Genomic DNA, 26,631 nt, shown 5'->3' on the forward strand with positions numbered 1-26,631 from the left:
CAAATAGGTCAAATGAAGTAAAAACAAAGTTGTACTTTCCTTCTGGCTCCTCTTAAAAGTTTGGATGTTGGTGTCTGGCATCTACTGTTGGATGAATTCTCTTATGGTTTATCTCCCTTATTCTTACACCTCTTCAACATTCTACTGTAGTATTATGTATATATATATTTTAATAAATCATTCAGTAGAACTTTTCCAATATTGTGCTTAATTAAACACTAATATACAGCTGTAGCAGATCATGAAAATTTACAATTCTATTTTGTATATATGCACATAGATTTATTTATCTGGACAATCATTTTATGAACATTTATATTGATGATTCTACAGAAACTTTGAGGTGTGGGTATTTTTTTTGTTTATGTTTTTCAGATTCAGCTTTGGCCTGCATCTTAAGAAACTTTGCTGCAATGGTGAGGTGCAGTCTTATAAGAAAGAGGAAGGATACTTCTGTATTATAGCTCAACCATTTGAAACTATTTCAAACATTCTCTTGAACTTGCTCTAGATCTAATTATTTTACTCCTAAGTCCTATCAGATGTTTTTTGTTTACAGTTGAGTCAGAAAAGCTTTTGCCGAATTCTTCATAGGCATTTGACAACTTGAGAGAAAACAGCCTGATAAAAAATTTTACTCTATTGGGAAGAGAGTGAACTTTTCTAGAAAAGGATAGGCTGTCAATTTGAGCGTTTTCTGCAAAATTTACCTTTTTGTATCAATATATAGCTGCTTAACTTCTGTAAAGAAGTTGCTTGGTCAGATTGACTCTTTTGAAGTGCTAAGACAGAGCATTAGAAGTTTCCTGTTGGCACAGTATTCTCAGAGAAATTAGTGACTTTAAGATGAATCCCTATGGTTAACTGTAAGTTTGTCAGCAGGGAGATCAAATTTGCTGAAACTCTGTTTGGCTAATATTTTAAAATATTTTTGCAGTGTAGTTACAACAGAAAAATGCCTTCTGCATTTTTTAAATGACTGGTGAATTTCAGGGATATTTTTTTTTCTTTCTGGTTTTAACCTGTATTCTGTAACTGGAATGACTAAAGGAAGTAGTGATTTATTTGGATGATATTTTATATATCAGCATACACACATGTATTTACATATTTATTTATTTTCTGGACTGTGGAACCATTTTAGACTTTTATATTTTCTTTCAATGTTTTTTCTTGTCTACTTTTGCTACCACATATTACAAATGTGGGTATGCAGTGGAAATCTGTTGACAAGGAAATTTCTCCTTCTGTCTGAGGTTTGTGGTATTTCTAACACAGTGACTGCAAGTATTTCTCGGTTGAAGACTTGCAGAAGACATCCTTTATGAGATAGGATTTCAAGTAAGTTTTTTAATAAATGCTAATCCACTTAAGGCTCTCAGAAATGGCAGGGTACTTCAGTGCTTCTTAAAATTAGGTGATACTGAAGTTGTAGGGAGACAGTCTGTGTCACCGTATGCAGTGGTTCTGGCAGTAATAGAGAAAGATCACGTTTGCCAGTTAGAACAGTGTGTTTTCCAAACTGGGGTAGACAATTCAGAGTGGTGTGTAGCCTGGTGCAAAACTGAGGATGCTGCTGTTATTGGTACTACTGATGGTGATAGTCAGCAAAAAAGTTTTGCTGTGAAGTAGTTACTCTGTTATTTGATAGCTTCACTGTGAATCTGGACAGTGTGAGTTATTTAATATTCTGATCACGCACTGAAGTAATTCCTTCACACGCTGGCTGCTTAAATAGGCTGAAGAGTGCAGAGCTCCTTGATGCAGAAAGAGCTGATAGGATTTCTCAAAGGTCGTGTTATTCAAAGAACTTTTTGCTTGCTTTGTCTGCACAGTTGGATAACATGAGTGTTCTGGATTGGTAGATGGATTCCTTGTTTTTAATGCAAAGAACTTTTCAACAGCCAAGACTTTGATTTGGCAGAAGCAGGTTCCTAAATAAATGCTTTGTCAAATCAACCTGTTGACCACGGCTGCTAGTCTCTGTCACAGAAGTGATTGTCTGAAGACTGAATTATTTGTGTCAGCGACAGCCAGATCCAAATACTGTAACTGGATGTGTATTGAAGAGGATGGTAACTTGGAGAGCCTTGGAGAGAAACTATTTCCCAAGGGGAAGGATTGGCAATCAAGAAATAAATAATCATCTGTAGTATGTCCTAAAGGCCAAATATAATGGTAAACAAACATAAAGGATTAAGGTTAAAGTATTTAAAAAACAGTGTGAGTTAGTGCTTCAGGGTGAAATACAATTTTGCTTAAATCTACGCTGTTCATATTGACCCATTTCAGAGCAAAAACAACGCTTCTGTGTCCTACTGGCTTAGTAGATATGGTGACTTTCTCCTGCCTCGTAGTGTTGATGCCCAGCTGACAATTTGTTGAAAACTCTTTTGAATTCCAAACCAAAGTCTTGTAGATGAAATAGCCATTAATGTTATTGCTGGAGGCTTGGTAGATTTTTTTCTTTTTTTCCCAACTAACTCTTTTTGTGGAAAAGACTAATGACTGTGAACCTTTCCTTTTTGGTTTCGTAACTTAAAAATGAAGCTGCTTCTCTCTCCGTGCAAGGAGGAACTGCATCTGAAATTCCTGGGTCAACATAGAAGAATTATATGTAACCAAAAAAAAAACCCGCAATTTTATGTAGCAGGTGTTTTCCATGCTAGTTTGCTGCTGAAATCAATAGAAAGTTTTTATTAAGTCTGATATCTTTCCTGCTTTGTGTCTCATAGACTTTTGGAGAAAAGATACAATGATTGGAATTCTCATGATCCTTTTCACCTTGGAGTATATTAATAATACATGTGTTCTTTTATATCAAACTCATTTTCATGATCTAGTAAAAGAGATTTTAATTGTTGTACACTACAGTTAAATTTTTTAATTGTGTTTGAGCATGTATTTCTGAGGCTTCCAGAAAGACCTTTTACTATAACATGTACATTTCATGATATGAGTTGAGCAAAACTCTGTGGTCTGGGAAGTAATTTTACCATTCGTTTTAATATGGAAAGCTTTGCATATAAATTTGAAAGTAGACTCTGCCATCTGTTTATTTGCTTTCCTAAGCAGTTCTCTGTATAAATTCTTGATGTTAAATTTATTAAACAGTTATTCACAGTGGTAGCTCTTTTCTGCCATAGAAAACTGGTTTTATTCAAGTATTACTCCTGTGATGAACTGGCTCAGAAATTTTGTTTGTTTTCATCTGCCTTCACATTAGATTAATCAGAGAAAAAATATATAATAGAGAATTTGACATATTTTGCTTCTTTTTTAGTGATAGGCTTTTAGAATACTGACCTCTACAGGTAGTTCATTCTTCCTCCATAGACTGCTGGTGGCCTTGAATTACTTCGGTTGCTTTTGAAAAGTAAATAAAATAAATCCTACAGAGATATTTTTCCTTTCCAATGGGGCTGACAACATCAAGGGACAAAGAAAAAGCAGGTATAAACCTAGCCAAAGCAGTTAGCTCTTATTTCCCCCATCTCTCATCAATACCATATTGCCTCCAACCCCCCCCCATAACTTTTTTTGTGCTGTAACCATTCTTGCGATCACTAAGTTCAGACAGAACATTGAACTTAGAAGTACTCTATAATTTAAAAGCATTCATGAAGTTGATTTCTAGACTTGTTCTAAGTACCTTTTTTTGTTGTTGAAATATGTGCTGTTTGTGGAAACATTATATATTATAGGAGTCTAGTTAACTCACAAACTTCTGCCAGTTATTCATCTCTTTTTATTTTAGTATCCTTGATGTTTTGAGGAGAAAGTACTTTTGCCTGTGCTTGGAGTTGCTTGATGTGATTTAGATGCAGTTTGGAGCTCTCAACTGCTGTTAACAAGGTGCTGTGATTGAGCTAATCAGCCCTGCTATGAACTGGCTGTGGTCTGAAAGCTTAACAGCCTTAAGATTGCTGCAGTTACAGACTTCTAATTTTGGAGCTGTTTTAAAAATGGCTTTGAGTGGATTTTCTTGTGTAAAAGATGGCGTGCACATAATAATGACACTGTTGTAATTGTAGTCAGTATTTTTCTTAGGCCAAGTGTTGAGTTTGATATACCTGTTTGAAGTACGTATGTTCCCTTCTGTAATTTTTGTATTTTCTGCTCAGCAGAAAACTTATGATTTAACAAAATCTTGTAGACCTTGTGTTAGAACGAGGGATGTGGGTGTGAAGGAGATGTAATTGACTCTTGACAGGAAAAAGTGTTAAGTACCGCACTAGATCAATAAAGTCACATCAGATTCTTCTGTTACTGGTCTGTAACTAGCATTAGAGATGGCATTACTCTGGCTTTAACTGAGTGCAGCGAGTATAGAATTTTGACTTCAAATGTACTTCATTCTTAATGGAAAATAAGATGAAGTGGCTTAGCTTCATCTGTGTTTTTGGAATCTTTTGTAAAGTACTAAACTATGCTTTTACAATGAAAGAGTTAAGAACCTATATTCAATTGAAATTCTGTATGAATAGGGTGTAATAGATTTTTAAGACTTCTTGAAAGCCTAATTAGTCCTCAGATAACTTGGAGGCCTCACAGATATTAGGAGGTCCCATCATGCGTGAAGTTTTTTGCTCACTTCCAACCTTTTTTTCCTAAAAGCAGGTATAGATTGTTTCTCTGTGCTTTCCTCCTCCTGTCTGTTATTCTGTCTTCTTTTTAGTGTAATATTTCATAGTATTTCTTTTTGTCTTCTCTTGTTTCTCCCATAGTAGATTCAGCATTAAGATAATGATACACTCAGAGTCCTTCAGGAAAATGAAAACTAGGCTAAAGAGATCTTAGGGGCTGAAGCGTGTACAATGTTACGGTTTCTTGATAATTGGTTAAGAGTATATATCTTACTCAAGGCAAGTTATGCTCCTGATGTTTAAAAATTCAAGTGAACTTTAAAAGGAAGTGGCTTCAGATTTATTTCTTGCTTATTTAGAAGAATAACGAAGCAAGGAATAAAATCCTAATGACAATCCATATTCTCTAATCACTGATGTATACCGAATTTTTTTAAAGTTCAAATTGCATATATATACCTTAGTGATGTGCATGTTTACTTCCTTTGTGTGACCTTTTAAATATAAGCTTTACATCTTAAGATATATGCAATGACGTAAAACAGAATTGCTACTGGAGCCTTTTATACTTGAATCTTATATTTATTTCACATGCATCCTGCCTTAATGTGTATTTGTTTAATTCGCTGAGCTTTCGAATCACTTGTGTGCTTGTGTTGGTTTGGCTGTCAGGGAAATCCCACCTGTGTCTGCAATGTGCACAAGAGGACATGAATGTCGTCTAGGGTAGCCCGTCAGTTATGTGAGCATAGCATGTTCGTGTGAGTTCAGGTGAAGAGTATTTAGTTATGAATTCACTTAAATTTACAAGAATTTCTTAATTTTCTTCAAAGTTTGTGGGCCCGCCTTTTCAAAAGAATATGCTCTGCATTTTTAGTCCACGTGAACATGTGTCGCGGAGCTGTAGGTGTGATGTTTATTCTGAATTGCCCTATTACACAGAATTATACAGGGAAGGTATAAGAGAACACCTTCTGTCAGGGAAGGTTGATGGTTTTCTTCTGAACCGATGTCAATAGTCCTTCACATAAGAAACGGGGATGTGAAGAGACGTTTGTCTCTTAAGCACTTAAGTGATACTATGTTGGAGGGTAATAATATTTTTGTGATTAGGATATAAGAAATTCTTTCCCAAATACTGAATCATGGTTCTCCCTTTCAAAAAGGCAGAAACTGTTTTTAAATTTCTTTTTTTTTATGTATTTAACAGAGTGTGAAGAGTCTGTCTCCTGTTAAAATTATTTGATAATCCTTATAAACGGTAACATTTTATTTTTAGAGGCTGAGCAAAGCTGGGCACTTATACAAACTTCATCGTATTGGAGTGTTGGAGTATGAAAAAGTAAAGTACAAAGAGAAGCGAAGTCTGAAAGCTGTTGCCAAAGCTAAAAGCAGTAACATAAAGAGAACTGAATGCAGGATTTAAGGCCAACAAAATTTAAACTTAAATTCACCACTCAGAGAAGCGATATGTTTAAATTGGCTTGTTTTGGCAATGCTTAAAATTATAAACTACAAAAGAGCAAGTGGGCAGTAGTAGTTTATAGAAGCAACTTATTTGGCACGTGGAACCCAAGACTTGTTTTGGCTAAAATTCAAAGTGTACTTTAAAATTTTTAAATAAATATTCTTACATTTTGTCTTTTTAATAACAGAAGAAACAGAGGGAAGGAAAATTCTTGGGTTTTGTTGCCATTTACTTTGAAGTAATTTACTCTTCCTCTAGATTTTGGCTAAAATTCTAGCAAGTGAAGGATAAAGTATGTGTGAGAGTGTTCTGGCAGTGTTGAACTTCCTGGTAACCTGCTTCTACCCTGACACTGAGCAGATTTGATATTTTTAAGATTTTATGAAGGTTATTGGTGTTCAATGCAATTCGAACATGCATTCATTCAGTTATTTTTCTCACACACTGGCATAGTATCAATGGTTCAATAAAGCCAGTAGTCCTGAAGCAGACTGCAGGATTTTATGGATCATCACAGTGATGTCTTTTTTTCCCCTTTCTTCTCTCTCCCTTTTCCTTTTCTTGCTCTCCTCTTTTTTTTTTTTTTTTTTTGTTTGTTTTTAATGTAGCCATTTTGAAATACATGAATGCTTGAGGAGTGATGGGGTGGCTTCCCTGGCCCTTCGTGCAACCCAGACTTTGGCCTTGTTTGATTCTTGTGCTCTCCCCTTCCTTTCTGCCAACACTGGTGGTGCTCTGGCCCAGTAGTGAAATACTTCTGTGAGCTAATCTGGCCAGAAACCAACAAGGTTTTTTTTTTTTTTATGGTTCTGTTTTCTACTAGTTTTTTCCTGCACCGGTTTAGTGCAGGACCCTAGAAATCACTGGTTCTAGTCTGGGGAGGAGGAGCGAAAAGCTGGGCAGTGGGGACAGCCAGGTGCCAAGGGAAGCAGGACGGCCGCCTTCGGGTGGCAGTCAGCCCGTAGCTGTTAGTAAGACAGGCTTGTGTTTGCATACAGAAAACTTGACTCATGAGCTGTTGTCTGGCAGTGGTGCCTGCATCGAAATCCCTTGCAAGGAGTTGGTGAATGCTGCCTGTTCGCAGGCTGACTCTGCCCGAGGAGACATCGTGCTGCTGCAGCTGCACATTGGCCGAGGGCTCTGCTGGCAGCGGGGACCAGCTCTGCTCTTTTGGGGACTGAAGGGCTTTAATGTCCTTCTACTTATTCTTACTGACCTGTAATACTAAACTTACGGTGTTTCTCCTAATTTTAATGTAAAATCACTAGCCTCTGTGTTCTCATTAACTATCCCTGGAAATCTGTTCTTCATTTTAAGGTGTAAGTTGTATAGGATTGAAGTTGTGAGTCTATTCGATGCTTTTGTAGAAGGAGAGACTTTTAAAACATCCTGGGACGAGGAATTTAAAAAAAAAAAAAAAATTAGTTATTGATTGCTGCTTGCTTTTTGACTACAGACTATTCAAGTTAATGTTTGGAAGTGTTTAATTCTGTATTATTATTGTAGGAAGGCTAATTACCAGGTAAGGGTGCTTTTCACCACAGAAAGACTGTACTGCATTTTATTGGCTTTCAGCATTTTCTAGTTATAACCTACAGAACTGCTGTAACAGCATACTTTGAGAAGCAGCAGCAAAAATTTTTGTTTATTCGAAGTGCAACCTGTCCTTATTTAAAAAAAAAAGGAAAACAAAAAGGCAGACATGAGTGCACTTTAACAACAACAGGTATGTCAGTTCCAACTGTAATGTTAAGAGAACAAAGGCAATTTAAAATGGGGTTACTTGAATATAAATTCCAGTTCTAACTTTTCCATCAAAGTTGTGCTTCTGAAGTGTGTATGGTTTCTAAGTGCATTTTATTAAGAGTGTTTTAGCTCATGTAACACTTGTTACAAGAAAAGCATTGAAAACTCACATTTCTATAAAAAGTGTGATATTTAGGATTTAAGCCAAGAAGCAATGTTAAGCAGCCCAACCAGACTATGGAGTATTAAATGAAAAGCGAACAGAAGAAATAGAGGGAAGAGCAGTGAAGTCTTCAAACTGGGGCGGCGGGGGAAGTCTTTCTTTTGGTTAGAAGTAAAGTTGGAGAAATCTTGACATGTTTGCTAGCAAATGTCAGTATTTCTGGACTCATTTCCACCAGACCCGGTTCTTTCCAGATTTGGTAGTTATTTTCTGGAATAGAAAAATAAGTTATTTTTTTTAGTTAGTGTGATGCTACTTAGAGTTTGTTTCAGAATAGTTGGATGTTTCTGCTAAATTAGCAATGTTAAACCGTTGTTCTTCAGCATTTAAATACCATAGTGCTGAACAGTCTAGAGTTGTTACTTCTGTGTTACTGATCCTCTAAAGGTGTGATTTTGTTATTGGAAGGTAATCTTTCCAGGCTCATAAGTTGTAACAAAGTGGATATAGTAGCAGAAGAGTTTTAAAACGTGGGTGGTACTAAGTGCAGCAGCAATTAGTAGGTCAGCTAATACCTTTTGCTTGTGAAGGAAGAAACTAGTGAAGACAAGTGTCAGGCAACTTAATCCTTCAGTGGGCCGTGGCGAGACAGCTTGGTTCGGTGGGAGGAATAGCCTTCCTTTTCGATAGAGGGAAAGAATGGAAACACCTAATGAACAGAAAGAAGTGTTTTTTGGGATCGAAGGTAAGCTAGGCTCCCTCAGATGTCGCAGTTGCTGCAGTACTGTTATGCGTTAGTGCAAGGCCCGTTAGCATCAGGCAACGATCTGCCTTCTGCCTCGTTTGTTGATGTAGGAGATAGAGCTGTATCGTATCAGCTTCCCAGCATCGCGGGCGCACCGTCACTTACTGCCACTCACGCCGAGGGAGCTGTCAACACAAAGCCAGCCTGCCTGACTCAGCAGGCAGCTAACAGCCCAGCCAACAAGGAGCTACATTCAGCAAATATTTGGGCAGATTTAATGATATCTGGGAAATTTAAAAACAGATTTCTCTCCTTTGACAGAGAATGTCATGTTTTCTTACTTTGAGAATGAAGGTAAAAAATACCAATAAAATCTCTGTCAAGTGTTTGGAAGAATTGTCTCAATGTTGAGGAAATAAAGGTTTCTTGTGTTTTGGGTTGTTTTTTTGTTGGTTTTTTTTTTTTTTTTTTTTAAGGTGCCTGAGGGCCCTGCTGGCAGCACAGGCTGTGCCAGATCTCCATCGTTTGTTCAGACTGGGTCCTGGCTATGACTTTGGAAGTAATGGAATTACTGAGAACTGTTGGTTTTGGGCCTCTGCAAAAGGAGAACATCTGGCAAGAGCTTTACTACATTCCATCTAGCTTATGGAGGGGGAAGTACTAGTTACTGCAAAATGCAGGCTGGAAAAAGTAGTCCTTGGTACTGCAGGCTAGTGCTAACTTCCATCAGCTCAAATTCTTGACTGTATAAATGCAGGTAGAGAAGCTTCTTGAAAGTTTTAAATTGTTTACTTTAAACCTTTTTTTTTCTCCTAAAACAATAGAAGAAACCACCTTTTGTTCTAGGCAGCTATTTTACTGAGGGAATAGGTGCAATCTGTCCCTTGGACAAACCAGCAGGGCACTTTACTGTGCTGCAGGGCAAATGGTGAACCCCTAACCTTGCAAAATCTTCTTTTTTGGGTGAAAATGAAGAAGTATGGAAGATTTCGTCTTGATTTTTGGCAAAAGAGGAGAGAGATAAGTGAGCTGGGATGTAATAATTACCTAAGTCAACATGTGCTATATTTATTCTATTGTTTTTTCACATGTAACTTAGAGCTAACCTACCACATCCCTGGCTCAGATGAACAGATGTGCAGTGCTTGCATTTCTGCATTAAGCATTCTCCCCTATTTAAATACCAAGCAGATAAACTTTGGTTTTTAGAGTTAAAACATGATGTTTAATGCTGACATGTTCATATAATGGACACTTTTCCCCAGCTGAATTGAAAGAGCCAGAATTCTCTTACAAAGAAGTTAAGTTCACGCAGCCCTTGATGTGTGACTTCTGCTTTGTTCAGTAATGAGAGTTCAGTCCTGTTAGATATGCTCTTTACAACAGCTGATCATAAGAAGTCTTTTTAAAGATATGCCTGTCTAGAGGTAAACCTGAAAACCTTTCAAACTTCTTTGTATTCTGCATGCTTTCTTTTTTTGAAAAACATACAATGTTAGTGTATTGTTGTTTTAATGTAAGGTGCCATGCTGCTGTTAGATAGACTTTAGATTTTAGTAGTGCAGGGTAGCAAAAAATCTGCTACAGAGATACTATGTACCTTAGCAAAGTATAGATTTTCTTCCACATGCTTTTAGGAAACGCCTTGGTCTATGTCTCTGAAGATCAGACTCAGACTTCTGGGATCTTGACTATGTAAATATCTTTGTTTCCATTCATAGAAGTGTAAATGTGGAATTGCGTTGGCATTTCCTTGGCTATATTGCATACTGTACTTGTCATTTTACTTAAAGCTCAGGATCCTGGTTCACTAAGATGCAGGGGGTTTGTCTGATGCTTTATTCCTCCTCTGGTTCACCAACATGAACTCAGAAGTTCAAAATATATGATGTTTCTCACAAATGTATTTTTTCAGCTCTTTTTTTTTTTTGTCCTCTGCTCAAACTCTTTGGTATGTCAAAGGGTCTCTTTTTCCTTAGGAGGTTTGAGTGTTAATTAATGCATTAATTATCTTCTAAATATCAGTGCAGTACTTTTAATCTGTTGCAATTGGCTTATTTTAATTGTACATCTGTAAAGATGCATGACAGTCATCAACACCATGAAAGGATAATGGCCTCATGTTGATCTGGGAGTTTTGTTTTCAAGAGGTTCAAAGTTTGCTGGACGCTTTGTGATACAGTAACTGACTGGAAGTGCTTTTTCTAAACATTTATCCACACGTTGTTAGAAAAGCTATCCCACTTGCAGTGGTTTCTTTGCTCATGAGAGTTAGTGCCTCAGTTACACACTGTGTAACTCAGATTGTATTGTGTTCTCCTGCCTGACTTGGCAGATTTCTGCGCTGTTGTAATACAGTTGGTAACCGTAGCTGTTGACCATGAGGCTATATTTGAGTATTTTTGGCCTGGTGTGTGCAGTCTTGTGACACTGGACTTGATTTGGTGTATATATAAATATATATTTTTAAAGTGTGTGGTTATATAAAGCTGTTGAGTCATAACTGAAGTAACCACAGGAAAATTTGCCAGTAGAACGGATTATTATGATAGCTAATGTCGTAGGGCTGAGACTTGCTAGTTAGAGTTGTTCCGTCTGATACTTGATGGTTTGATACAGAAAGGAGAATATGCAGCATGATGCAATTTAATAGCAGTTTAACTGTGTGTGTGTTTGCATGTGAATAAAAGCTCTGGGTTGTATCCCCACTAAAGGCTTGATCTCTAAGCTGGTTTGCTTTATTCACATTTGTAACCACGAAGGTATGAAAATGTACTCTGTGTGTGCACACAAGTAAGTATTATTTATATACAGGATATAATCTATGAAGATTAGCATTTAAACTTTGAGAATTTTAACTTTAAATTGGATGGAAGAATAAAGCTTGTATTAATAAAGGGAAGTATTTTCTTTTTCAGAGGCCAAGAATAGATCTACTATGCAGTACTCTGAGCACCTCGTTGGATTTGTAAGGAAATTCCTTTTTTTTAAAAAAAACAAGCACAGAAAGCCCAAATCAGTTTAAATGCTAATTTTTATAGGTTTTGTCATTAGCTTATGCTTGAATTGTCTGAATAAACACACACAAATAACAAATATATTGCATACAGCATATTACGTGGGGTATTGTAAATATGTTCTCTTCTTTGAACTGTACCTGATGTACTTTTTCTGGCAAGATGGGTGTAGTAATGTGCAGTTTTCTGGTTTAGTACAGTTTGGGAAATGTCAGTTCCAATTTTAATTTGAGCAAGTTGTATTGTATTTAAAGTGTCCAGGTCATGCTGTGTCATTTGGTGTGTTGGTGATGTGGTTTAGACTCTTAGGAGGCAGGGAATACGAGGCAAGAGAAGCAGGTAACTTCTGACTTCTCTGTAAGAGCGCTGCTATTACAGGAATTAATAACCTAGTGTTGTTGGGAATACATGGGTCTTATTACAAGAAATGAATAGGATTGTTTGTGAAATTAAGTTAAAAGTAGTAATTGCGTTTTTTCTTTTAATAGCAAATTGTATTTAGGTAATGAGTGGAAACAAATCTAGAACATACTTGATGGTTATGCAGGAACTGTATTACCGGTACTGACTTTCGATGTTAATAGGCGCTGTTAAAACAAATTAAAGCTTTTCATCAATTTTCCTGAACCAGCATGATTGTTTTCCATTTTCTTCTGACTTTGTATACAATGTAAGTATCTTGTTGTAATGGGAAAAGTTCAAGTGTATACCCTGGAGTTGTATTCTGATCTGAGAAAATTCCATTCTTGCAAATAATTTTCTGTATAAAAGTATAGTTTTTAAACAGTTTTCCATTAAGAGAGGATTCAATTTGCTGATACGTTTTAAGTTGCAACTAATTTTTAACACCTGTCAATGCTAATTTTGGTCAAAGTTTTAGTTATTGCCCAGGCAAGTTATGTACTTGCTGTATATTCCTCCCATTTGAATAATTCAGTTCTATTGACGTTTGAATTGTGATTGTTTTTTCTGGGGATGGAAATTAACTTTGTATAGCGTATCTTATTGCCTATTAAAATAATTTCCACAATAGCTGCCATAGCAGGTGTTTATTCTTTGCTATGTCAGATAATTGTGCTCTGGGATTCTCCAGAATGAACAGTGTTTCAAAAATGGGAATTAATTTATTTACTACTATTGATAATCACTGTTGATATTTCAAACAGATATTAAAAACTGATCTTTGGAAAGAAAAATATTCAAATGGAAGCTAGTGTTCTGTGGGTAATAATCGAGAAAACTGATGCCTCCCAGGGTGGATTCAATCCCTGCAGCACCTCATTGTCTGCCATTAGAGGTTGGCAGTTATCAGCCTCTACTCTCATGGTTATAAACCTGACTGGGCAGGTGGGGAAGGATATTGAAACTAACAGTTAAAGCCAGGAGAAACCTCACTTTTAGACCACACAATGGATTAAGTGTTCAATCTGTGACTCAGTGGTTCAGTACAGGAAGGAGAGTGAGCAGAGTCATGCAATTCAATAAAATTATCTCAGGAAGTTTCCTGAAGGAATTGTGGAGTCCAGAGTTTGTACTGAGCAACTCTGACTCAAGGTGGTGTTTTGGTGCCATATCCATAGCACTTCCATTAATCTTCTCTGGAACAAAAGGTACAGAAAGCGATACTGCTCTACTTCTCCCACTGGTGCCTCCAATAAGCAATTCTGTTACTGGGGAGGAACTTTCCTTTTTGATCCGGAGGGATGGGGTGAACTTGGTATCCATGTGCTGTAACGCAATTGGTGCATTCTCCAAGAAACGCTATGGATTGAGATGTAAAGTTTCTTGTGACTTTTTTTTTTTTTTTTTTCCTCCCATGCTTGAAGTACTTCCCCTTGCCTTTCCTTTTGGGGGCAGGGTGGGTGGAGAGAAAACCCTCTATTTATGTAGTTTGAAATAAAAGTGGTTTGTCTTTTATCTAATTATAAAGTTGCATCTGAATTTATCCCAGTGGCACTTAAGTGGTTAGACTGTTGATAGGTTGCCTGGGTTTCATTTCTCTTCTCAATTTGATTAACGCCCTTAGCTTTGTATATTTTAAGCCTACCACGTGACATCTATTGTCAAAGCTGCTTTTGGTTTTGAGTGTTCCCCCTACCCCTCCCCAGTAATAAATGTGTGGAACTATATCTTGTCTTTACTTGTTTATCTGACTTGCAAATTTCAGGTACTTTTTAAGAATAGAAGTTATTTTATTATATTATTAAAAGCATTAAGTCTATAAAATGGGAAATATTTTCTATTTGGAATCGACAAGAAGAGGCTGAGAACTAGTCTTAACCTGTTGAAATTTAATTTTTTTAATTGACATAGTATTTGTCCATGAAATAATAAAATATTTCTCTTTATGTCCCCTTACTAGAAAGTCTAGACCTAAAATATAATTTTAGGTAATAATTTGTATTATACTTCACAATAGACCTTTGCAATATAGGGTCTAATGGTAGATTGATTTGTTTCGATGTCTAAAATGCAAAATACAATCAACACTGTTATGGTTTGTGCTCTAGTTTTTTTGCAATTGATTTTGGTTGTTGAATCTTATCTGAAGGAATATCATTACTCTGAAACAAAATTGGATAAAGAAGCTATAAAAGATAGAAACTCATACCTTGAGTACCTAGTATAACAATCTACAATGTGATTTTTTTTTTTTTGTCAAATCATTTATTTGATCAACATCATAGCAGATGGTAACCCTATAAAGTATATTATCTTGTTTACACGAACATTAGAGCCTGTGTCTCTTGAAATAAGTTTTAAATATGGTTGTCTTTGTCTTATACCAGCAAGAACAACAATTTTCATTCCAGTTTGATTGTAAGATCCAATTTTTTTATTAGATGAATGTTTGGACCTGTTTCTTCAGAATGAATACATATGTTGAAGTAGTAAGGCAACAGGTTCTTCAGCTTTTCTTCCAGAAGAGCTTGAAATGCTCACAGTGCCATCTTAAAAGTGACATTAAGCAAAGCCTTTTTAGAATTCAATGCATAAAGGCAGAAAGCATCCTTGTGCCTGCTTGGCCCGACCTTCCTGAGGAGAGTGACGGCCCCCAGCCTCTCCCATGGCCTGGCCAGGTCCTGGCTGTGGGCTGTGCCGTGTCTGGGTGTCCGGGGAGGACAGGGGATGGCCGGGACAGGGGAGGGAATTGCCTGGGAGTGCCGTGGGAGCCGCACCAGCCACAGGCTGCCAGCTCCATCCACGCGAACACGGATCAAACTTAGCAGTTACTTCCTGGCTCAACTGTGGTATGTCTGCTATAGAAATAGAGGATTTTGATTGAGAACTATGAAGTCAACTCATGAGTCATTTCAATTACTTTCCATCCTCAATGCCTACTAAAAAAAGGCGGTGGGGGTAGAACCTCATTATACTTCTGTCTGCCTGACTGCATGTATCTGTGTTACTAGACCTTTTTAACACACGGTGAATTTCCCTCTTTTTTTGCATTGCCTAAACAGATTGAGATACTGTGGCCTTTCAAGGTGCAGCGTGTTTTTCAGTGCTCGGCTAGCTGTCACAGCTTTCCTGTGCCCTTTAGTATCTGTATTGAATTTGTGGGTACTAGAATTGGACACTGCCTTTCCTTGGGGAATGGGTTGTGCAGAGGTGACGATCCCCCTAGTTCCTCCATTCTGTTTTACGTTTCCCAGGAAAATGCTTGAACCCTTTTGATGGCACTTTTGCTTTGAGACTTTATTGAATTTATAACCACAGATGATTCTGTGTTCTTCCTTCCTGTGTGTTCCCTGCTTCAGGCTCTCCTCCTATCTGGAAAGTCAATCTTATGCTCCTGCCTCATTCACATGGAGCTACCTTGGGCTGTATTAAAGTATGTGTTGGTTGGTTTTGCCCAGCCTGCTAGAGTTTGTCTTGTCTCTTGCAGCATTTGGTTGTTTTTCATCTGTCATGGGTGGATAGCACATTAGTGTATGACACTGAGCAGATTCCTTGAGCACCACTGTAGACACATGTCCAATTTCCTGGGTGAGCGTTGTTGGCCAACCGGTTCTCTGCTCTTGATAGGACTGAGGGCAGCAAGGGGTGTCCATCCATGTGAAACCCAGAGGTCCAGCAGCAGCAGTGCAGGAGTTCTGTGTGCAGTGTTTGACATTCTCCCTTGCAGCCTTCAAGGAGCTTCTAAAGTATGAATGCACGTGCCTCAGGTGCAAATTCTGAGTACAGGGTAGGTCTAGATGCAAGCCTCTTTTGTGCTTGTAAGAAAAGACAAAATGCTGCATGAAAAGGAGGAAAAAGACATCTGGCAGAAAAAAGGAAAGCGTGTTGATACTCCTGATTACTCTAGCTAACTGTACCGGGCTTTTTTAGAGAAAGAATTCTGGGAACCATTTAGAAATTTGTTTTCCTCCCTATCTTAAATGACTACATTTTGGTTTTGAGCAGTTTCTCTAAACAATTTATTTGCATAATTCAAATGGTAGAATTAAAATACAAGAATTTTTAGCTGTACACACACTGATTTAGCAGAACCTTAACATGAGCCCTTATGTCCCACTGACTCAAATTTTTAAATGAGTAACATGTTTTACTGATGAGGGGTCATGCATCCAAACGCTCTGTGCATAACCATTATCTACTGACATATTTCCTAAAGGGGCTGATACAATGTACTGTGTCTTAGAGTTTGTCTTGCAGTAAGATATTTTTCTTTGCCTCCAACCCCTGCCGGTCTCATTTGAAACTAAAGCAATGGAAGACTTGTTATGATAATCACTGGATTACTAGCACTGTTGTTTCTGGCAGAAAAGAGTCAGTTGTGCCAAAAGATTACTTTTGCCTTTGTCGGTGCCAGCCACGACTTTTTACTCAGCTCCTGGATCGGTTACAAGGAAACAACAACAATGCCGTCAGCTGCAGAACGCAGCAAACTTCCACAAACTGCTGCTCGATGCTGTGGTGGGTTTGCATTTTCAGAGCATTCTCCAGCCTTGAGGATCTTTTCTGCACCACACAAAAGGTGCCTACAGCTTTTTATCTGGGTCGTTGAACTGTACTTTCAGGTTAAAGTGCCTTCTGCTGGTTGTCTTTGTCAAAACAGTATTTTATAGCTTCATAAAACACATTTCTTGAAGAAATCTTGACGAGAATACTATTACTCCATAGGTAGCTGGTTTACAGTATTTTCTTGCATTTTATTTTTTAGTATGGCCAGACTGAGAGAGATGCATGAAAATTTTATAGTTGCAATATAAGTTAGGGTTTAGGGATGATTGTATGGAGTAACTTGCACTCAGTTCTTATTTATAAATAGTGACATTTAGTTCTTATTTATAAATTATGACATATAAAGCTTTATAAATAGTTTATACTATACATCACATAAAGAACTTATGCTTTATATCAAAACTCCTTATGAGAGAAGTTTGGGTGACAGGGAACTAATGAGTTGTGTTTTGTAGGACAAAGTGCGTGGAAGTCTGCCATTTAGGATGGGAGTGGTCTACCCACTAAAAAAAATATCTTGTGATACAGATAATCAGAAACCTGATTACTAGGGTAGTAACCTTATCCTATATGAATGAATTGGCTATAGTAATTCAGGTATTTTTGCAATTAGTTGTTTTGGAATGTGGTTTAAAGCTGGCTTGACCAATTAACTTTGAATAGAAATTAATTGGAGAGAGTGTTGGCAACAGTATTTCTAATTGTTGGCTAGATAACATGGGATACATATTGTGATACTGAGTTGAAAGATCTCCTTATTTTTTCCTTCCTCTTTCTCTTTTGAGCTGTAACCTGGATTTGCATAAAGGGAACCGATTCTAAAAGAACCGTTACAGAGTTAAAGATTCCTGTTTTAGCAGGGCAGACACCATGGGTCTCTGTGGGGTTTTTTTAAGCCATTGAAATAGAACCAGTCTGTCTTGCCTTTGTCCCCCCTTATGCTAAAATATCTGGCATGTCATGTAAAGACCAAGTAGGGGAAATAATTTCGCACATTGTACAATACTTAAGCAAGACACGAGATCACAGGGTAGATAACAAGTATATATTTCACATTATGTGCTGCAATATTCAGTACTTAAGATGCAGGATAAATCAGGCTGTGTAAAAAGCCTGGCTAACATCGTTGTACTTGTTTTGTTACTCATGCTAATTTCTGATGGATTGGGTAGGGCAGGCACTGCAGATTGGCAAATCTTCTTGACTTTTTATGCTCCTGTTTTCAGCAGCTGCAGGTGTCCAAATGAGTAGGTTGCTTTGTAGCCAGCTTCATTAACACGGAAATTTTCATCTTAAGTTTTGTTTTTAGAAAGGCTGCTTTAAGTATACAGAAGTGGATTAGTTTGCTTTAAGTGTATGGAAGCAGATGAATTTGCTTTCAGGTTGCATCAGAGAACATTATGCTTTTGCTATCTTTTCTGATAGGTCTGTATTTTTCTTTTTATTGCTAGGTATGGATGAGCGAACAGGTGCCACATCCTGGGGAACAAGCGGTCAGCCAAGTCCTTCCTATGAATCTTCAAGGGTAAGGTTCCCACATAATGATTCATAGTGAAAGTTTATGGGAATATACAGTGAAAATCAGCAGATGATTTGACAATGTTTTTGAAGGGTAAGCTCCTCTAAATACTCAGATTAGCATCTTTTAGAGACTTCAATGACTTTGATATGCTGCAATAGCGATTCAGATTTCTAAGGCTAAAAAATTTATAGGTTAAGAATTTATGAAAACAAACTGTACATAACTGTATACTTGAATGACAAACATGCATTTTATTTACCTTATGGTCAGGAAATGAAAATAGAAGTCGTATTACTTATTCAGGAGCAGACTTACTGGTAAAGCATAGGGAACACTTGCCTCTCCATTGACATTAGCCAGCTATAGTATGTGCTGTGATATGGTGTTGGAGAGAGGCTTCTCTTTTTAAATACCTTCCTCCTGTTCCCGTTGCAGTTTCATTCATCTTGCTTATTGAGCTAAAGGTTTTTGGTAGTATCTGATATTCTAAAATAACATTGCCTTTTTAAACCCCAACTCAATGGTCAAAAGCAGGCTTTCCCCTTAGTAAATCACATTCCCTTTCATCTACTCAGTTATCTTTTTATGAATATCTACTCCCTAAAAAGCCAATGAGCTGAGTACCTAATGAATTAATTACTAGAAATACACAACATAACTGATGGGCCTAGCCTAAATAATCTGTTCTGGTTTCAGTACCCTTGAGCCAGAGCGTTGTGTGAGCTCTTGCACCTTTGCAGCTTTCTCTTGCTGTGGAATGAGGTGGGGAGGCTGCATGGTCTCGTCCGGCTCACTGGGTAGTGTTAAAGTCTCTGTCTGACTTAGGAGGACAGCATTAGAAAGACTTACCCTGGACTCCCAATTTTTCCGTTGATCTTTGGTAAGTAAATTATAGTGAAAAGATAGAAGATCTTTATGGGTTGCAAAAGTGTTTCTGCAACATAGAAATTAGGCATTCTTTTAAAACATCCTGCGTAATTTGAGGCGTGAAGCCCAGCCTTTAGATGCCTTTTCTACATTTGAAATGGAATCCTATTGCACAACTTTAAGTAACTTATATTCTTATTGTATGTATTTGGTGTTTCAACACTTGTTTTTGATGTTGCTGATCAATTTTAATCAATCATGAGCTGACCTAACTGGAATTTGAGCTTGTGATTCATTGGCTAGGTGCCTATATAAAGCACACATTTTTTTTATGTTAGAGGATCAGCCAACTGGCATTCCAGTAATGTAATTCGGGGTGCCTGGTGTGTTGGTGTTCAGTTGGTTGCTTGGTTTTGTTTATTTATGTATTTTTTTATTATAACTGAAGATCATGACTAGGAAATTTAAACATCGGTCAAGAATCAATCCCTCCACAAATCGTATGCTAAAGTTGGTAATTAAAGGCAGGTGTTAGTGCTCTAACAGAGGTATACCAGAAGTTAGAATCATAGCAAGAGGTTGGTGCTGTTTGGGTGTATCATTAAGTAAAGCAAATGTAAATGTAGGTTTTTCTTGAGCCCCATGGAAGGCTGCAGGAAAAAGGGAGATGTTAAATTCTTATACATAGCAGGTGTCCCTCTCCCCCGAGCTTTTGTAACTTAGACTTAAATTAGTTTATATTTAAAAAGAAAAAAAAAAAAAGGAAAAGGAGTGAGGCAGAAAAAAAAAAAATTATCCTCCCAGCGAACAATTCTTGCTGAATCATAATTTATATTAGGACAGTTTCAGCTAAAGCCAGTTGGACTGTAGCCAAACTGTATATATTGCAAAGAGTTGATGGAATCTATCCCCAGAATGTTATTGAAGTATTTATTCCTCTGCTGGCAAAGGGCAGAGGATTTTTCTCTTGCATGCTAGTAATTTGAGATGATACTGAGAGTTCATTCTGAAGCACCAGTTATTTACGACTTGTGATGGGTTCTTTGTTGATGTTGTTTTGGATTTGGTTTTGGTGGTGGATTTTTTTTTTTAAAGAAAATAAGTTGTGTTTTTTTTTTTTTTTAAACTGGGGCATACTGTTTTAATAGGTCTTTCTTAATTCAACTTAAATACATTATAAAGCATGTTTAATTAGAGAATTGGCAGTGCATATTGTCTGATTTTTTTCAGAAAGTTAGGGTCTTTGAAAATACTGTTGTGTAGATTTATTTCCCTACTTGTATTTGTGGCTGAATTTAATGATTTTATAGTATGGTGTTGTGTGCCTCACTGTATTTAGAACAGGAGAAGACCAAGTACTTGTATACAAACTTTCTTGATTTATAAACTAAAAATGAAATAATCAAGTTCACCTCTTCTCTGTGTCTCCCAAAACGATGTTTTGTATGTCTTGACTTCTCTTTTAAAAAAAAAAAAAAATTCATTTGTTCCTGTAGCTTCAGGTGGTAGTTTTCTTCACTTCAATAGAGGATTTGTCTAAAGGCAGCAGAAATCATGTGGGGGGAAAAAGAAACTCCAATAGTACTAAATTCTAGTGAAAGATTATTTTAAGTTGAGTATTTTTACAAATGTCTTCCTACACTAATTTTTTTTTTTTTTGAAAGCCTGCTAAATGATGTAAATTTAAGAGCAAGTCTCATGTTAGCACAGAGTGTGATATTAAGACTGTCCATAAAATTTCTCTGTGGGGTCAGCTTAGCTGTGAGCTGTTTGCTCAGCAGTCCCAAAGCATGGGTACAGCAGCAGCTCCTGATGGGATCACTGATCAGGCAGTGGAGGCTGGTAGGTGTAGATCTTCCCAAGAGCCCTGTGTGGTTGGGTTGTCTTAAGAGATGTCAGCCTCTGTTGCTAGGCTTTGGAAAATTACAAAACATGTGCATCTCCTTGGTTTTATGGAGAATACCATCTTCATGCGCTGAGGAATAAGGAAGGCCTGTGCCACAGCGACGGGATAGATATTACACAGAGTTGATGTGAAGTGGCTACCCAAAGGAATTCAGAGGATTTGGCTGACGAATGTAGATCTTTGCCCAGGCCTTCAATACACCTAAAAAATTTGATAGTGAGAGGGGAAAAACCCGCCCAACTTTCTGTAGAGGCCTTTCATGAAGCATTAAAGAATGGTTGTCTGGGATGTCATTTCAATCACAACAGTTTTCTTTTAAAGAAAACTGAATTACTTTTACAGGAAAACTCCATTCCTGTGTTTTCCCCGAAAAAGTGATGAACACTAGAAATATATACTGTCTGTAGATAGAATTGGTAATGGTTAAGAGGCACAAATTAATTCATCCCATGGCCATGTTACTCTGCAAAAAAGTAGAACAAAGAAAGAAAGAAAGTTCTTCTGCACTGAAATCACTGAAAAAGCACTGGACTTCATTTACCAGTCTAAATGAAGTTTGCATGCATAAATTGTGGGTAAGATGTATGGTCTTTATTTTTTGGTTTGTTTCCCCCCGCAATGAGCCACATTACACTAGTGGTTCAGAATTTCGAATAAAGGTAAGTTCTGACTACTACTTCATATGCTACCAGATCAGATCACTCTGAGGAAGAGCTAAAATGAGTGTGTGGGTCTGTATCGTAAGACTGTACATGAATGTTCCTCAAGAGGCAGGGCAAATGATACATTCAGCCTTTTACATTCCTAGGTTATTCCTTGTGGTAATTAACATACAGAGTTTAAATAAGTTATAATTGTCTTACATGTTCAACTCTTAACTTCAAAATCCAGTGATTTTTCCGCTGTAATTTCAATATAGAATGTTATTCTTCTCCTAATTGTGCTTACTAATTGCCTGTTTACAGGAGAATGGCAGTCTTCATGGAAAAAGCTCAGACCTCTCCACGGATATAGAAAAGTTGAAACCTCAAGAGGTACCACTTACTCTTTTTCTCGCATGTGATTTTTTTTAATTTTTTTTTTTTTTTAAACCTGGGTGCAGCCTACTACTGGAGTTTTTGTTTAAAGGTCCGAATACAGTGACCAGATTATTTAAGAATTTAAACTGCTGGCCCATTATTGTCTGGGATTTCCAAAGGCACGTAAAGATAAGCAATTTTCCATTAAATAGAATTGGAATTCGGTGCTAGTTAAGTACATACCTGTTAAAGGCAAATTAAATAAGGTAATAAAAGACTGGCTAAGGGAGATCTTCCTTTCTCAGCTCCTGCCGAAGGTCTGTTCAGGTCAGTATAGATGGTCTGATTGTGTCTAGCAATGATGCTTAAGGAAAGAGTGTAAGTATAGGGTAAATATTTTGCCACCTGTACTGTCCTACTCTCCTGGCAAAGCCCAGCATTGAGGGGCTTAGGAGATTTACTGAACAGAGCCGACCTTTTGGACGTTGTTCTTATAGCTATCGGTGGACTTGTTCTCTGCAAGTTGTGATTTTTTTCAGACTTCGACTAGTTTTGGCAATAATTACAAGCATTCTGTGGCAAAAGTATTGATGTTTTTGTCTCGAGTGATTTAGCTGATTTCCACCATGTTCCTGTGTTCTGAATAGTAATGATTGGTTGTTACTGATGTACTACATGATTTTTTAATTTTTTTTTTCCACAAACATCTTTATTTGCATGCCACTTGTCTGTCTGTCCTCTTCCCAACCAAATTGAAGAATACTAGTCTATTGGTCTCTGCTTGTATAGTAACTTCTCCTAACCTGTGGTTAGTTCTTGGTGCCATTCTCTGAATCTTTCTGCCTCTTCCGTATAACTTAAGAGTTAGGGTGATTACAGTTGCATGCACTAGTCAAGATGAGGGTATACCATCAATTTCTGCATGACATAATGATACTTTCATTCTCTGTTCCTTTCTTATTCAGCACCTTCTTCACCTTCTTATTCACCACCTTCTTATTCACCAGTCTTGCATTTTTTGACTGTCACTGAGCCCTGAAGTGATACTGTTTTAAAAACTGTGTAGAAAAATAAGATTTTTTTTTCTTACATTGTTTAGTAGTTAACATAGGCCATTGACTTAGTTTTTTACATGCTTCTTTTGTATTTATTTACACCAAATTTTATCTGCTGTTTTATTGCCAATTTCATGGAGAACCTGCTTTGCAACTCTGCACTAGTTGGGATTATTTATAAATACTTTTTGTTATCAGCAAACTTTACTATGTCTTTGTTCACTCGCTGTTTTTGACTTATTCATGGAATTGTTGAAGAATGTTGGTCTAAGTATGGTTTTTGGGGGAGGCGGGGAGAACACATTGGTAACAACTTTTCACTCTGAAAACTGAATGTATATTCTTGTGCTTGGGGTGGGGTGTGTGTTTGCTAATTTTAATCTTTTGATCAATAATTAAATCACAAAAGATCCTTCTCTTGTATCCCATAATTTATTGTAAGAGTCTCTGGTAATAACTTATTGAAAGCTAAAATACTCTTATTTTAGTAGTGTTTTGAACTAACATTGAAGTCTGAGAATCACTGCAGGCTTGAGAAAATCTTATATGAGCCTTGTTTTTTCATTACTAATAATGTTAAATAGTGTTCTAACACTGAAAGAGCAGTGGGTACTTGTATTATAATTGGCTGTGATGATCTTAAATTTGTGCAAAGGTATAAATTGGGACATTAGGGACTTCTGTGTGCAAAATCTCTTTTGCATAGGCCAAATGTTTTGTTAGAAAAACGAATCATTTTGAAAATACATCTGTAGTGGGGGAAAAAAAAGGAAATGTAAGAAAGCTTTATTTTTTAGAGGAATAATTCAGGAATAGTAATTAGCAAGTCAGTAGAATTCTGCAAAGTGCTGGTGGTTGCCCTCATTCTTGAATGGTTATACTGAAGTCCATGTACAATACCGTGTCAAAATTTCCTATCTGTTGTGGTGCTTGTTTTTCTTCCAAGCCTCCAATCTTGCTTTTACTTCTGTATGTGCAACAGAAGGGGTTTTTCTGTGAATATCTTTGGGTTAATGTATGGAAGTTCCTCCCTTACGTGAGTGATGTAGAGATATTTTTGCATGTGTTCAGAATCCCTTGCATTAGAAGTGTAGCTGGCTCATGGTGTATGTTGTGGAGGACTGTAAAACTGCTTTTTGAAAGCCTTGCTCTACTGAGCTCTTTGGAAGAAATTCTGAGGTACTTGAACCAAGTAGCATGTTTGCTGCACAGTAATATGTTGCCCTATGGCACTTGAAAGTTTTGTCTTCCTTTTGTGAGATGCTTCTGAAATTCCTACCTTTCCTGCTTTATTTGGAGTTGTAATTTATACTCATAACCTAGCAACAAATTGGTATCATCACTTTTTTGGGGGTAAACATTGATTTTAATTAAACACTTTTCTACCATAGTTTTTATTGTGGAGTGGATAATGATTGCTTTTATTTCATGAAGAATAATGCTCTGTGAGGTTTTCTTTCATTGTTTTGATTTTTTTCTAGCATGTCTTTGCAGTAAAAGAAGCAAGTTAGTTTTTCATCTGTTTAGATTGCTGTCTCCAGATCAAGCAAATCTAAAAATATTTTTCTTAAGACATTTCCTTGCTGGATAGCCTTTTTATATATACACACATAATAGTTTTAACTGTTTAAAATTTAGTGTGAATTAGCTGAGGTATTTTTCTTCCAAAATCTGAACTGTGGGTGTTTTAAGTGTCTTCCAGCATGTATATTGCACTAAAAGCTGCGAGTGTACATTTTGACCTAATTTAACATAGAATCTAGCTTCAGTATTGAGTTTGCAGTTTATCCTCCCTTTCATTTACATAACTCTGCTATATATCTGCTTGAAGCCAGAGTTGAACTGATCAAGACACCACTGCTAGATTTAGATGGTTTTGTAGCATCAGTCAACAGGTTGTGCCCTCTATTGTATGTAAAAGACTCGGACGTGAATTGGAACCCAAAATACTATATGCCCAAACTATTCTTCCCTCCCTACCACCAGTGGTACTTTTAATTTGCAAAGAAGTCAAAAAATAGTATTGAGATAGCAGGTTTTGAAATAGTATTTTATACCTCTTAATCTCAGGTACATAACAAGAAAGGAAGCTGTTAAATAGCAAAACAAGACAAGAGGGACACAGAAATACAGTAAGTGTTTATCAAGTCTGTTGTATTTGTGTCCTTTTTGTCCTCTGTTGGGTTTTTTTTTTGCGGGGGAGGGAGGTTGTTTGGTGGTTCTTCTGCTGGTTATTTGCTTTTCCTGATGTATTCTATAAGTAAGCAGATGATTCAGTGTGAAATCAAAGCCAAAATTAAATATCCCATATTCAGTGCACAGGACACTTTCGCAACTGCAGCTTGCTTTGTAACTTGATTTATGGGCAACACTTTTTTGAAGCAAGTTCTGATATTTAAGTTATGAATACTTTAGTTAGGTTTTTAAGCATTATCTTTAAGCGTTTATTGTTAGTATGCTGGCTATGCTTGTATTATTTTATTTCCTGGATTATAGCTTAGATAAGACCTAGAAAAATCTGGTCTCAGTCATATAAGCTATATTGGAGAAGTGGGATGTTCTGGTGGTGTTTTGGTGTTGTGTTTTTTTAATTTTTTTTTTAATTGCAACTACCTATCACATTGAAATTAGCATTGGAACCTGTTCGCAAATTAGTTTTCCATTGTCCCATTACATATCATGTTGATATTTGTCTCACAAGAGTTTAGAGAGGTGTAATTGGCCATTGGGTTTAACTGTTTAAAATCAAATGAATCATTCACTAAGTTAACTTCCTGGAAATGGATTTAGAACTGGAGAAAATTGTGATTATTTCAAAATAGATTCCTTGTTTGTTGTGTTATGTTCCCCTTCCTCTTCCAAAGCTCTACCAGGTTAAAAAATTAAATAAACAGTTCTCATGTTCCATTCCTGCACACATAGTTTCCATCTGTTTCAACTTGATATGAGGAAATAAGCTAATGAATATTTTTAGAGCTCTGTTACAAAGTATGTAACTTATGGTGACACTTAGAGGATGCTTGTGAAAGCTCTCTTTACTTTTTCCAATAACACCTGAAATCTGGGGTAGCCCTATATGCTTTTTTCCTCCCCGATGTGTAGCGGGTGACCAAGTAATGTATAAAGCTAATTTCTATTTTTAGGATGTTGTAGTGGAAAGTTAAAACTTGCTGGTAGTGAAAGGGAATCAGAACTAAAACTAGAAAGTGTACAGCTCCTTGTTTCTGGTGCGGTTGGGTGATCTCCACCAGCTAACAGCATTCATTCGTCTGCTTAATAAGTATTACACAAGTTTCTTGCACAGTAAGATGGGGTTTAAGTACTTCCTGTTCTCAGCGGGCTGTAAGATGGGACACAGGGAGCCTGCGGAGGGGAGAGGTGGTTGTTTTCTGGTACATCAGATGGGTCTTCAGCTCGGTTTCTTAGCTTTTGGATTGTAGCAGGCAACAATCAGTTCAAGTTCAAGACAAGGCTGGATGGGGCTTTGAGCAACCTGGTCTAGTTGGAGGTGTCCCTGCCCAGGGCAGGGGGGTTGGAACTAAATAATCTTAAAGGTCCCTTTCAACCTA

The 26,631-nt window shown here is 37.1% G+C and overlaps 1 protein-coding gene across 3 annotated transcripts in view; it reads left to right on the forward strand.

Annotated features, from left to right (window-relative positions):
* The window catches only part of TCF12 (transcription factor 12), a 167,139-nt gene that overhangs the window by 27,336 nt on the left and 113,172 nt on the right, over positions 1-26,631 (forward strand). For all 3 annotated transcript variants that reach the window (XM_074155446.1, XM_074155444.1, XM_074155445.1), the window contains exons 4-5: positions 18,145-18,218; positions 21,954-22,022. In XM_074155446.1, the coding sequence (XP_074011547.1) occupies positions 18,145-18,218; positions 21,954-22,022 (143 nt within the window). The remainder of the gene's footprint in view (positions 1-18,144; positions 18,219-21,953; positions 22,023-26,631) is intronic.

This window comes from Numenius arquata, chromosome 11 (assembly GCF_964106895.1).
Source record: "Numenius arquata chromosome 11, bNumArq3.hap1.1, whole genome shotgun sequence".
Classification (NCBI taxonomy): Eukaryota; Metazoa; Chordata; class Aves; order Charadriiformes; family Scolopacidae; genus Numenius; species Numenius arquata.